General features: G+C 35.1%; 1 protein-coding gene across 4 annotated transcripts in view; it reads right to left on the bottom strand.

Annotated features, from left to right (window-relative positions):
• The window catches only part of Ecpas (Ecm29 proteasome adaptor and scaffold), a 121461-nt gene that overhangs the window by 45970 nt on the left and 60385 nt on the right, over positions 1 to 15106 (bottom strand). For all 4 annotated transcript variants that reach the window (XM_041656915.1, XM_041656914.1, XM_041656912.1 and 1 more), the window contains 10 exons: positions 10139 to 10224; positions 9621 to 9699; positions 9381 to 9430; positions 8326 to 8392; positions 8112 to 8234; positions 6871 to 6974; positions 4733 to 4856; positions 3264 to 3344; positions 2231 to 2450; positions 1466 to 1557 (listed from right to left, as the gene is read on the bottom strand). In XM_041656915.1, the coding sequence (XP_041512849.1) occupies positions 1466 to 1557; positions 2231 to 2450; positions 3264 to 3344; positions 4733 to 4856; positions 6871 to 6974; positions 8112 to 8234; positions 8326 to 8392; positions 9381 to 9430; positions 9621 to 9699; positions 10139 to 10224 (1026 nt within the window). The remainder of the gene's footprint in view (positions 1 to 1465; positions 1558 to 2230; positions 2451 to 3263; positions 3345 to 4732; positions 4857 to 6870; positions 6975 to 8111; positions 8235 to 8325; positions 8393 to 9380; positions 9431 to 9620; positions 9700 to 10138; positions 10225 to 15106) is intronic.

Genomic DNA, 15106 nt, shown 5'->3' on the forward strand with positions numbered 1-15106 from the left:
GAGCTCAGAGACTCCACAGCTCTGCTCTCCGGAGCAGACGCCTGAGAGAGACGCCATGCCCCGCTCCCAGGATGAAGCTCTGACCCAGGATGGACATAGGCTAGAATCTTCCTGGTAAGCGCACCTTGGGGTGCCATACACAGATGATTAGAAATGGGCTAAATTAATATGTGAGAATTAGCCTAGAAGAGAATGGGCCAAGCAGTAATTAAAAGAATACAGTGTCCGTGTAATTATTTCGGGGCATAAGCTAGCCGGGCAGGCGGCTGGGGTGTTGGGGACGCAGCCCCGCCGCCACCCTTATTACTACAAAAATCTATAAATTTTACCATAACTCAAGCTAGTTTCCAAAATGAGTTACATTACAGCACAAAAGAGATACATACACAACTGTATGAGCCATATTTTTACTAAATTCAAATTACACTTACAATTTTATCTGCTAACACCTTTGGTGTTATGAGAAAAGAACACTCTTACTTGAGCTGGTAGCATAACTTAGTAGTACTCCCCACATGAAGGGTGGGCATGGTCAACATTATAGACACATCTTCCACATCTGGAAATCTAAAACCTACACTTCTCACTCATACATACGCCCATGAAATACAATAAATCCTCCCTGCTATGAAAAATTATTTCTCTGAATGGAAAATAGCATTAAATAGTATTATGCACTGCAACAGATAAGAATCCTAAATGGTCAGTAATAAGGATCTAGAATTAACCAAGCAATGGAAAATGATGAAGCTGTTAAAATAAAAAGGAGTTTTCTACACAGTTACAAGACTAGCTACAAGCTCTACTACCCAGTAAAAGAAAGTCAAAACTGTGAAAGGAAACATTTTAAATGCATTGTTTTATGTATATATGCATAAGCAATATAGAAGGTTTCACCTCATAAAACTATTAATGTCCTTTGTATGTTTGTCAGAAGCAAGGACGAGTGAGAAACTAAGAAGATTTAAAGGCATGTCACAACTACAAAAGTGCTTTTTGACAAATAAATATACAAAGTAAATGTGTTTTTCAAAATTATATACCTATTATTATAAAATATTTTTGAAGTGTTTGTTGTTGTTGTTTTTGTTTTGTTTTGCTTGTTTGTTTCTCTGTGTAAGAGCTATAGCTATAGCTACCCTGGAACTCACTCTGTGAACTACGCTTAGCCTTGAACTCACAGAAATCCACCTGTCTCTGCCTCCAGAGTGTTGGGATTAAAGGCGTGTGCCGACAACAACCTGGCTCAGAAAAATATTTTTAATTGATAATTCTTAAATTCATCCCAATGCACCACCAAGATGTGTCATGAGGGATGTCGACCTGCATATTTTCATTTTTTAAGTCATTTTTTAAATGACTTAAAGGTAGTAAAGAGCATATTAAGACTGGTAGAAAGAAAGATGCTTTAATTAGTTTGAAATACCTGAATTCTTAGAGAAATAAACATGTCATGAGGACATACCTTTATCCATTCTGTTTTGTCTACAAATTTGGTAGCCAATTTTTCTGGATACACTGACACAGCTTCCAATAGACAGTACATGACTGGCAAACCTAAATAAGAATTCAGAACTATTTTAACTTTCATGAAAAAGAATGAATATAAAGAAATCCCTAAATTCCTCTCAAATGTAATATTACTGTCTAAACACAAATTCTGGTCTAAAGATAGAAAAATTCAATTCAATATATAGAATGCAATTCAGTTATCAATAGGATGTCCTGCTTTTCACATGCAGTTAAAAAGACAAATTAACATCTTTCTGAAATGAAAAATGCACCAAGAATAAATCAGGTAGACTGAGAAAGTAAGCAGTGGTTAATGTTTATTTACAAAAGTCAAGAAGGTTGGAATAGATTGGCTGCAAATTCGTAGCACAGTCTAAAATTTTTTTACATTTTTATTGAATTTATTTTTTGCGGATTTTGTGTATCTATATAGTATATTCTGGTCAGTGTAACTCCCGACCCTCATTTCTTTCTTTCTCATCCCTATTGTTGCACACACACACATACATATAATCATCTCCTACCTACAAGTCCTTTCCCCAATTACTATCTTTTTATTATATTTTGAAGCCCAATGGGTATAACCAGGGTCATCTGTAAGATCATGGGTTTGTAACTTACCCACTGAAGCCAGATGTACAAATACTGAAGAGAAAGGTAAAATTAACTTTTTGCTTAATTGTTTTACTGTTTTTCCCTAGTATGATTATGTTCCTACCTCCAACACCTGCTAACAGCTGTTGAAGCAGGCCGATGTAGATTTGAACAGGGTTGGTTTCTCCACTCTTAGAAGATGAAGCTGTTGCCTGATTGCTTGACATTAACGTCCGAATGTACCGTCCAATAGCTGGAGCATGATCTTGCATATCAGCCAAACTCTGAGAGGTGGGCACCACGCCTGCACTATGAGCCAGGCACATGCGCAAGTAAAGAACTATCTAAAACCAGAAAGATGAGAAATGCCAACTTCTTAAAAAGTCGGTGTGGGGCATATTCTTCAACGTGACAATTTTCAGATTTCACTCCTCACCATCCTTTATGAAACACTACAAAATCTTAATAGAAGCCAGGAAACATGATTCAATATGCTAACTAAATTAACAATTTAGCAACAGGAGTAACAAGATTTCACAAATCCAGATGTGTTTTCTTAATGAAAGTTTTCTTAATGAAAGGTTTGACTACTTTTTCTTCTTCATGCTAGGACTGAAGCCTAGCCAACTTCCTACTCTAACAAGATTAATTGCAGTTTAATTGGTGCAAATCAGTAATTTAAAACATAAAACCCACCTTAGATGTGATAAATTAATACTCTCAATAAATGTGATAAACCCTATCTTGCCTTCCAGCCTAGAAAACCCTAGCAATTTCAACAGTATATTGGCTTTAAAAGTCAAATCTAACTTGTTACAAAAGCCCAACAGTAACCAATGCAGAGCACCTTGTTCTGAAATAGACACAGGGACTGGGAATCTAGGGGTGACTCAGCAGTAGAGTACTTGTCTGGGGTTTCTAAGGCCCCAGGTTTGATACCTGAGACAGGGGTTGAAGGTGAGTAGGAAACCTCAGTGAGTTAACTATGAATTAAAACAAAGCAAATTACCAAATACTAGGCCTTGTTTGTCACAACAAACACCCTAAAAGGACAAGAATACCATAATATGAGTTTAATATAATGCAAAGGATCAGATACACCTTAGGTATGATGTTAGTTTTCATAGCCACTACACAGGAAGACACAAAAGTCCTACCTCTCCAAATGCTGCTGGATTAAATGGAAGGACAGTGGTTCCGGTCATGTATTTGACTGGAGTTTTCATCCGATGGGAAGCCTAGTAAAGATAAACCCAAAACAAATTACATTTTTGAAAATTAACTGTTCTCTTACTCAGCTCAAAATAACTGTACTTCTAGCTATATTGCTATTGTTGATTTGCATTTGTCTTTGGGTTTTTTTTTAAGGTTTATTTTGCTCTCTATATATAGGTGTTTGCCAGAATATGTGACTGTGTATCACACTCATGCAGAGTATGTTGAGGCCAGAAGGGCATATAATATCCCCTGTGCTGAAGCTGCAGAAGGTTGTGAACCACCATGTGAATTCTGGGGATCAAACCCAGGTCCTGTCAGAAAAAAAAACAGTGTACTATTCACTACTTGCCTTGACTCCAGTCCCTTTCATTTGACTTTTTCAAAAATTTTCCTTTTTAAAAATTTAATAATTTTTACTTATGTATATGCATGTTTTGCCTAAGTGTACCATATGAACACTCAGATCCACTGGAACTAGGATTACAATGATCGTGAGGCATTATGTGGATGCTGGGAACCAAAACCATGAGTCTGCAAGACAGTAAAATGTCTTACTGTTAAGTCTTCTCTCCAGCCCTTTAGGTTTATTTTTATCATTTTATATTATGTGAATGCAAGTGTATCTGGGTGGGTGTGTGCATACAAATGCAGAGCCCCACAGAGGACAAATGCATCGGATCCTCCAGAGTTGTAGTCACATACAGCTGGACACAGATCCTGAAAATCAAACTCAGGTCTACAAGAGTAATATATGCTCATAACCACTTAGCTACCTCTCCATCCCATGCATTTTTTTTAACAAAACATTTTTCTGTCTTTTTCTAAACAAAACAGTCACCTGCATTTGTCTTTTCAAAACAAAACATCTTCCTGCTGCATATGTCCCTCACACTCCAAATGCTAGTCTCTAACATAATCAAAACAGACCAACATGAAGAGTGGACAGTCAGTGCTGAGGATGACTACTGCCAATGCTCTGAGTCAGCCGCAGAAACCCTGTGCAAAGCAGAGATCTACAAAATAATTTGGAGTAACAATAGTAGAAAAACCCTGAGCTGCTCCAAAGCATCCTTACTTTATGACATCTGGTATCATTAAAAAGGAGATAAAACTAGCAAAACAAACAAATTTAATCTTTTTAAAGATGTGTTTTTAACTATGTCATACCAAAGGAAAATTTTCTTCAACATACTCAATGCTGACAAGCATTAAAAGAATTACAAGTCATTTGTATTTAGGCTAAACAAACCAATTGTATATAAGAATTATATTTCTCTCCTTACTTTGTAGCTCCCTCTTACTGTAAGTACTATGACTGCTAGGAATTTTATTATTTAATATCTAAGTATAGAATTTTTACATTTAAAATGTCCATTTTACTCCAACATCTATTATATAAAATCCCTACCTTTTCCTGAATGTAATATACCATTTCTGGAAAAGATGGCATCTGCTTAGAAGCACTTTCCTTTTTGTTTCTACCAGGAAGACATTGTAACACACGTTGTGCTTCACCATGGACTTCTTCTCGTCTTTTAGAGAGACAAATAAGAATTAAAAAATAACCTTTGCCAACTGAAAGAGCCACCACTTGAAGAATGGAAACAGAAATTTTATTTGACAGCTGGAGTTTTGACAAACTGTCTTGAATACATTTTGGGCTATATAAGCAGTAAATAAAAAGTAAAATAAAACTTACAATCTTTGGGTAATTTAATGAGATCTGGAGATTCATTGACTTGCATCTTTAACTTTTACTCACAGGGAAAAAACAAGACAGTAATTATTGCAACTCATTATGCAAATATCTATCTGTGTGTTTTTACTCTTATTAAAACTAAATCACAAACAACTATAACACACATTAAAACTCAGTAGCATGTACTGTGTTCTACAAACCCACCTCAATTCTGACACTTATTAGCAGTTTGTCTACAATTCTACAAAAGCTGGCACCTGAATGGCATTCATATGTACAACTATAAAACCTAATCTAACTTGGAGGTGGTGGCACGCATCTTTAATCCCAGCATGAGGGAGGCAGAGGCAGGTCTATCTCTGTGAGTCTTCAGAGCAAGTTCTAGGACAGACTTCAAAGCTAGAGAAACTTTGTCTCAAAAAATAAAAACAAAAAACAAACTAACAAAAAAAAAAACTAATGTATTTCATGACACCTAAAAAATGACCTCACAGCTTTACTTTGCTTCTGTATCACAAGTCTTCTCAAAACTCCTCAACTGCCTCTGAAAGGGTCCTGAATTCCTAAGAGTACCCTACAGAGTGGCAGGAAGGAGCGAGCAGGCAGAGCTAGAGGATTTCTTGCTTGAACAGAACAATTTTTATTAAACTAAAAAGTAAATAAAAAACTAAATTAGTCATGTTTTGGTTTTGTGGTATAAATAAAAATGCTGGTTAAGGTTTGTCTAAGTTCCTAGACTGAAATCTTGTTCTAACACCAATTGCTACCTTAGCTCACAGATACTAGGATATCTGGCATGTAGCTAGAAAACTTAAGGTGGGCAGGGGGGTGTCAACAAAAACAAGACTAACAATCAAAACCACCACTGGAGCCAAACTGAAATGCAAATCATTAAGAAGAAAAAAAAGATCAAAAAACAAAAGTCAGAACCTGTCTTCAGTGAACTCACTTAAAATACATACAATTCATACTGAAGGGAGACATCAGAAGCATATTAACAGAACCAATTAAAATTCTCAAACAGTTATCAAGTAACTTCCCATATTTTTTAAACTGGGAAGGCTATTCAAATAATAAAAGAAAGCTTAATTTTATTTTAGACTTTAAAATAAGATAATCTTATTTAAAAGAAAAAATAGATATAATAATCACATAATATGGCAGATATAGAGTACTTCACACATGTTAAGATGTCAGAGACTATAAAACAGGTAATAGGTTTGATAAGAGTTCTTAGAATAGGCACACTTATATTTTATTATATTTACATAATGGCTTAAGATCATTTATCAATTTCAGAAATACTTAAATGATGAAAAGAGGTGTCTCATTAGTGCAGTAGGAGGCACATTAGTCACATGAAAAAGTACACTTTAGAATAGCAGTAATGTAATTCACACACATAGACATGCAAACCTCATTTTAAAATCTTAACATAGTAGATACAAAAGATATTCTATCAACAAAATTAAATATCAAAATAGGTATATTAAGCAATCAAAGACATTAATCCTTTTTTCTCCTTTAGAGGACCTCTCTATACAATTACATATCTAAGTATAATTGTATTATTTATACAATTATGAGGTTTGCTTTATTTACATTTCACTATTTCACAGTAATTTTTCTATCTATATTATCTATGTGTCATATATTTTAGACATATATGCTAATTCAACATATAAATATATAGCTATATTATTATGGATCACCTGAAGGTATATACTTTTAACTCCATAATAAACTACTTCTAAATTTCATCAGCCAACTTTGCAACCAACATAAATTTTAGTAATTTTAAAATATACTTAATTAACCAAAGTTCAATTTGACATTTCTAAACTTACGGGTCTCCTGCAGCTAGTAGGAGCAAATATCTGGAAGGTATATGATCTGAAGGAAACACTGTGCTGGCAAATTTCACTGCAACTTGCCGAACTTGAACTTCAGGCTATTGAACAAACAAACAAAAACAGCAATAATTATCAGCATCTCAATCCAGTCCTAAGTCAACCTAATTGTATATAAATTTGATAAATCAATAAACACATGTCCAAAACAATATGAATCAAGATAAACCATTTGTTCAAGAGCTCCCTTGTGGGGGGACAGACCTCACACATTACACACAGATCCACCACTGAACTATACCATTAGTCCTATTTAAGATCATGCTACTTAGACGTCTCTGACATTACTCATATGCACTTCTATGGTCTAAAAGGATCCTGCAAATAGAGCAAAGATCCTAGCTAAGAGATCTCTCTTTACACACACACTTCTGTCCAAACTTGAAGCCAAGGCCATTGTGAGGCCTCCATCATTATCTTTGCCAGCTTTCAAACTCTTAGTCACAAAGTGAAATTCAGATGTTTTTCAAAGGATAGAATATGACCTTACTTACTATAAATTAACAAAAATATCTCTTTCTCAGGTTTGTCCTGACGTTAACAATGACTTGAGAGCAGAAACTCAAATATGCAATTATATTTCCTTAATTTAGATTAATAACTGATTAAACTGGCCAGTTTGAAAATTCACTGTCGCTAAAGGCTTACTTCTATATACCTTCCCCCAACATATTCCTCCAGCCAAAATCATAAGTGAAGTATGTGAGAATTACAAAATAATAATTTAAAAAGTAATATCATATGCAACAATATGGCTGAGACTAGAAGACAAGTTAAATAGGCACAGAAAGACAAATGTCACACAATCTCACAATGTTTCTCTTAGACTCCTGTGTAGTTTTTCTTTCTAAGACACCTTTCTAAAAAAGGTGATCTCATGGAAGTTGAGAATAGACCAGATACAGATAAAGAGGAGAGGTAGGTCTACAGGTACCAAATGAATTAGATACAAAAAAAAAGTTCTGGTGTCCCAATATGTAGAAGAATAACAGATACTAAAATGCTACATATTTCAAAAAAGCTAGAAAAGGGTATTTTTTATTTATATGTAACTGTACACACTTATTGAAACATTATACCCATTAAGTATGTACAATTTATACTTATCAACTTTTAAAAGTTTAATATAAAAAAAAGTATATACTATTAGCAATTGTCATTTACATAGCTGGGCCTACCTTTATTAAATATGAAGCTACAAGTGCCTCCATTAAAGTTCGCTGTGCTCCTTCTAAGGTACTATATGCTCCAACCATCATAGATAAGGCTTCCTGAATGGCAAGTCGAGTCTCAGGTTCTTCCTGTAAAGAGAGAAAAATGGTGTTTCCCTCCCAGCAGACTTCCAGGAAAGTATCCATGCAGAAGTGTAAACTTAACAATATGTTTCCCTACCTTACACAGGGCTTCAAAAAGCTGTTGCACAAGAGCTATATCCTTAGTGAATAAATGGGGCATTCGACTATAAGAGAACGTAAGAATATCATTATCATAAATTTTCATGGGATGAAAAGGGGTAGAAAATGAAACTATATCCAAACATTCCTCAGCACACATTTTCACAACACTAAGTACGTCAGTATCATCAGGTTACTTTATTCAGGAGCCACATATTTTTTAAAGTGATTATTTAATTTTTCAATTATATAAATAATCCTTTGTCAACAAACATTTGTATTTATATTATTTATATTTATATTTCCAGGTATTCCTTCTATAACATTCCATGCAATCAGTTTATATTCCAGACTTTAGCATGAAGGGATATTGAATTGTAATTTAAAGGAAAATCTACAATAGTAAGAGGCTTTGCTACTTCATGCTAAAGGGACAGAGTTTGAGACAACTCTGTGCTTGTGAGCTGATCTAGGGTCACTTTCTTCTGAACCCTGAAGTTTCTTTCCCTTCACATCAAAGGAGAGCAATACACAGCCTATGTCTGCAGGAGCCAAAGTAACACACGGGTACCACAGAATAAATTTCATCTTTTTTTCCCTCCAGTTTAAAATGAAGGAGGATAATACAAGAAGAAATTGAACACATGAAAACAAATCTTTGAAAACAGGATCATTCATATTCATAAGTAACATAAAATGAGACTGTGAGGTTTAGTGATAAGAAACAACAAAAACACTAAAGGTTAACCTAATGTCTATAATGTAATTCATTATGCAACCATAATGATAACCTATTTTGACACAATTCAGTTTAAAACCAAATTTCAAGACTAAATTTATTATGGTAATGTATTTTCAAAGGTAAACTTAAATCTTCTTTTCTAAAAAGAAGGCATTTCAAATGGCCTATTGTCATAAAATACATTTCCTGTCAGAATCATAATAATTCTAAATAATAATTTCTAAATAATTCTCCATCTACTGTTAATTTCAAATAAATTTTTCTCAATTTTCAACAGCTTTCTCTCACAGAAAAAAAAAGACATTACTCACCTGGAGAGTTTTCCAACAGCTGAATATGCCATTGACAACAATTTAGGGTCCTTAAAATTAAAAAAATAAAAAGAAAGAAAACAAAAAAATACAATAAACAGTAAATCCTTTTGCCAAAATCATTAACTTATTTAAAACATTTTTTGGCTGTTTTTTATTTGTGTGTGGGGGTGTCAACCCATTCTCCCTCCCTCCCTCCCTCTTCTTATAATGTTAAACTTTAAAAGACAAGCCACTTACCTCTTTATATTCATTTATCAACTTAGTGAGACCATTCAAAAGCATAGGGCCTAGAGGCTTAATCTTGATTTCTGGGCAACTTTAAAAACAAAAATGAAAACCAAAATATCCTTTCAGATGATCTCTTTTAAAAATTAGCAACAAATGCAGCTAAGCAATATATAAAGCCTGAAACTCTCTAGAGAAGTGACTCAGCAGCAAAACCTGGCACTGCTCTTAGGGAGAATTCTAGTTTAGTTCTCAATACCTATACTGTGCAACTCACAAACTACACGCAACTCCAGCTCCAGAGGATTCACAGATTTCTTCTGTACTCTGCAGGAATCATCACACACATGAACAGACCCACACAGACACGCCCATGTAAGTATAATTTTAAAATCATAAAAATAAATCTTAAACAATGGAACCTTTCTAAGATGAATCTAACTGCTTTTTAAGAAAGAAGAAATAAAAACAGCTGAAACATGGTTACTCTAAAAAAATGAATAGTTAATTAGTTAAAAAATAAAACTTACGTTATACAAATGTGATGTACAAATTGCAGGGACAATGTTCTTAACTTTGAATTTGTATTTGTACCAAAGAGTCCATCATACACCACCTATATAAAATAAACAAAATCAAAAACACCAATTAACAAATAACAATCTGGCATTTTAAAATAGTAGTCAAGATTCAACAACAGACCTCAGCACTACACCATGCTCTTCAAAATTAATACAACTTTTATATTGACAAACACAAGCTGGTCAGGCTTTGTGGAGCACACCTACAATCCCAGCACTCTGGAGGCAGAGGCAGGTGGATCTCTGTGAGTTTGAGGCCAGCCTGCTAGAGTGAGTTCCAGGACAAAAAGGGCTACATAGAGAAACACTATCTCAAAAAACCAAAATGACAACAAAAATAAATAAGATTGAAAAAACCAGGCAGGGCGGTGGTGGCGCACGCCTTTAATCCCAGCACTTGGGAGGCAGAGGCAGGCGGATCTTTGTGAGTTCGAGACCAGCCTGGTCTACAGAGCTAGTTCCAGGACAGGCTCCAAAGCCACAGAGAAACCCTGTCTCGAAAAACAAAAAAAAAAAAAAAAAAAAAAAGATTGAAAAAACCAATAGCTGACCAATTTTAAAAGCTACAATATTATTTGTGTGTGTGTATATATACATATATATGTATATCACAATAATAAAAATGTAAACTAGGAATTTATAAAGTTTATTCAGTTTCAGAATGCATACTCAGCTAGGATTACTTGTAGAATATACCTTCATTTAATTTTCCAAAAGAAAATCAATCCAGGGCTGAGAGATAAAATCTCATGTGCTAACAGACAGAAAAGCACATTACTGGAGGTCAAAGAACAAATCACTGCAGTCAGTCAGTTCTCTATTCTACCATGTGGGTTCCAGGGATTAAACTCTGGTTCTCAGGTGTGGCAGCAAGCACCTTTACCTGCTGAGCCATCTTACTGGCCCAATGTTTTCCTTTTTTTCTTTTTGTTTTAAACAAATTGCAATAACATCTCCCTCATAGCAATAGAATAGAGAAGGAAAAATTCACGGTTATTTCAACTTACGACGATTTGCAAAATTCCTCATCTTTAAATGATAAAAACATGCCCAGATAAAATAAAAAGATAAAAAATTTAAATACTTTAAAAAAACCAGGAAAAAAATACTTAATTTAAGATGAAAAAAATACTATAAGAAAGCTACATATTTGTTATGATCTTTTTATGATCATCAATACAAAAGATAAATACTTCATACTCAATTAAGTAGTAAGCTAAAGCTAACTTCACATCAGAATTATTATATACCATGAACAAATAAGATTGGTGAAGGCTCAGCAGGTAAAGGCAATTGCCATAAAAGCCTAGCAACCTGAGTTCAATCCCAGGAACCCACATAAAGGTAGAACCACAAACAGATTCTACTGAGGTGCTCTCTGATATCCACACACACAATATAGTACATATACCTTCCTACATGTCATATATTCACATAATATTTTTCTTTTTTTTTTGATTTTTCGAGACAGGGTTTCTCTGTAGCTTTTGGTTCCTGTCCTGGAACTAGCTCTTGTAGACCAGGCTGGCCTCAAACTCACAGAGATCCGCCTGCCTCTGCCTCCCGAGAGCTGGGATTAAAGGCGTGCGCCACCACCGCCCGGCCACATAATATTTTTCTTAATGTAAAGATTTAGCCCTTGAAGATAAGGAAGTTTCAGGGATAGAATATTTGCTTTGCTACAATTATCCATGTCAATAGACTAAAGAAGGAAAAATTCATCGTTATTTCAATTTATGAAGATTTGTAAAGTTCCTCATCTTTAAATGATAAAAACATCCAACCAGAAATAAAAAGAAAATTAACATTCTAAAAGTAATCTATGAAGAAAGCAGAGGGAGACAGCCTCTGAGTTAAGATTGCCCAGAAATCACCTTATAGACACACAAAACTGCCCTCAGAAGAACTAAGAAAACAAGGTAAGAGCCCATTCGAAGAAGACAGAAGGGAAGGAATACAAAGAAGACGAAGATAACAAAGATAGATGTCAAAGACAACAATAAAGTAGAGGAAAAGAAGGAACACTGAACGAGGCAGGAGATGAGTACTTCTTAGCCTCATCTTCCAACTAGAAACAGGAAAATGTGGGTTTAGAAAGGTTTCTTGCTTCGGGGAAGACAAGAAATTAAGTCATCCAAGCGTTATTCTTGAAATCCACTAACGAGCCCACAACTAGAAGACCTCCAGAACTAATAGCACTATTAAGTCAATATGGGCAGACTGAGCCACTGGAACTACAACTGAAAACTATCTTCATCACTCCTGCAAACTCTAGTTGCAGAACAGGAAGCAGCATAGTATGGAGCAAGACTGCATTTGCTGTACGGAACAAAACAATTAACACCAGAATTTGACAGCTGACATAGGCTCTGGGACAACCCCAGTGCTAAAATAATACAAGGTCCCAATCGACCAGACTTCTAATCCAGCCCGCATCACCTGTGGCTGGCTGCAACAGTCATTGGCCACCAGTCCACCTAAGCAACAGGAAGACTGCACCAACATGGAGAATGCTCTTCGTGATTAACAGTGACACATAACTGACCACAGTGTAAAGAAGAAGAGACTGAGGAATGTTCAACCCTAAAGGGAACATTTATATCACACCCCTCCCCACAAGGCTCAGGGACAAATCTGAAGTACAAAGGATGTACGAGATGGTAGATGACTACAAAAAAAACACATTATCTTCAGGCCATAGTAAAGCAGCTGCATATACAAGTTTATTATGGTTGTGACAGCAAGCACGAACCCTATACTAGCTAAAGGCAGACCAAATCCCAGCATGGAGGATGGAGTCGGGTGGACAACCCACTCCTAACTATTAGCAATTACTGGCTGCTGGGAAAGGGCTTTCTTTTGAGAGTACAGCCCCTGGTAAGTCAACTACTCTGCAATGGAAGACCACACTTCCAATATCTGGGCAGCACAAATTGGTCTTGAAGGATTTTGTTTTAAGTTGAAGGGGTAAAGAAGCAGGGTGTGACTCTGGGAAAAGTTAGAGGAGAGAAAATGATCAAAATCCATTGTATGAAACTCTCAAAGAACTAATAAAATAAGTAATTTTAATGTAAATAATAGAAACAGCATGGAAGAAAAAAAAACAAGTAATGAAGTTAATTGAGGGACTAATATCCTGGATACAGACAGGCTCCTTAATGTAAAAAAAAAAAAAATTCAAAGTTAGGACTGAGAAACTAAGGCAAAAAGACAGCTTAACCCCACAAGTTAATAAGTCCATGCTGGACTAAGCGGGGCAAGCAGGCCGTGCCATATTTGTAATTGTAAGCAATTACACAGCTTAAAATTTTAAGAAGCACTTAGCATTTTAAGAAAGAATTACAGATACACAGTAGGACAGATTCATACATAAAAGACCTCTAAATGGGTCAGACTGTTGGACAAATGTACGTAGATTTGAGAGAGAGAGAAGAAAAAAAGTACAGAGAGTTATAAAAAGAAGCAAATGGTTTTTTTAAAACAAAGTCTTTAAAGAGACAGAGTACAGATAGTCATAGATTAAAGGAGTAAAGATAATAAATATTAAAAAGTAATAGAGTAAAAAATAAGCCATGCAAAAATGGAAAATTCACAGAGAGCCTATTATTGTGTTATCTTTGAATTTTTTGACTGTGAATGAGCTAAGTACAGAGAGGCATTTCATTGTACGAGCCACTAAGCTAAACCAGCATGTATATTATAAAGATGTCATGACTTCCAAATATGGGTCTAAGGATATGTTACTTTGGAAAAGAGGCTCTTTTCTTGTTTCCACAGAGGATGAGAACCTGTGGACTGCTTCCAGACTGGTGTGGTTTTATGGAACAAGACCCCCTCAAGAAATTACTTCGCCTAATAAATAGCAGGAAGAGTTTGGACAGAACTATGCCCATATTCCCAAATATTATTTATAAATATTTCCTTACATTTAAAAGGGTATGCTATAGAGATTGACATTGGTATGGATCTTGCTCAATTGATACAAATTTAAGGTCAATTTTGTTATTTGTGTATTTCTGCTCTTAATTAAGGTATTGTGTTTGTACAGCTCATTTATAATTAAGAAATATAGGTAAACAGAAAGTCATCTATAATAGTCAAGCTTGTAGTCATATTAGTTAGGTTTTCTAGATGTATAAAGATATATTTCAGTTAGACAGGCATTCCTCAAATCTTTCAGAGACTTTCAGAATATGGCATTTAAAATGTTTAAGAACTTAGGACTTCTCATGACAGTGAGACACTGCCCCTAGCAGCACCAATTACTTCAAGAGGATGATGGGCATCAAAGAGGTTCATAATGGAGTTGGTTAGCCATTTGGGCAAGAAACTGCTCTTGCCTGGACTGCTTGACTGGACATGTAGGACCCACAGAGAAATGACTGCTGAACTTGCCTAAAGGTAAGAAAGGGCCTTCGGGATTTCCTGTTTCATAAAAGAATCTGCCAGACACATTAAGGACACAGAAGAAAATGACTGACAAACTGCCAATATAGGTGGAACTGTCTTTGAAATTTCCTGCTTCATGGAAAAATCTGTTGGATACTATGGGCCTGTAGGCTGGAGATTGGATGCCCCAACAGTACAGAATAACTTTGGTGTGACTCTCCAGGCAATGAGATGTCTCTGTCAATTCTAGAATTTTGGAAGTTGCTTACAATGCACTACCTGTTTTCTTAGGTAATGTTATATTCTTCTGGAGTCTTTGATGAAGTTGAAGAATTTATAATTATAGTTACAGTTTTCTTTAGTTATGATAAAAGATAAAACAGATATAAGTATTGTAACTGTAATTCTTGTTAGTAACTTTTTGTTATATATAATTTTACTATGTTAAAGTTAAAGCCTTTTTTTTTATTTAAACAGAAAAGCAGAAATGATGTGGGATGTCCTGTCTATGTGTTGCTTTTATTGGTT

The sequence above is a fragment of the Microtus oregoni genome, unplaced genomic scaffold, assembly GCF_018167655.1.
Source record: "Microtus oregoni isolate MIOR12 unplaced genomic scaffold, Mior012 000008F_ref0000371, whole genome shotgun sequence".
Lineage (NCBI taxonomy): Eukaryota > Metazoa > Chordata > Mammalia > Rodentia > Cricetidae > Microtus > Microtus oregoni.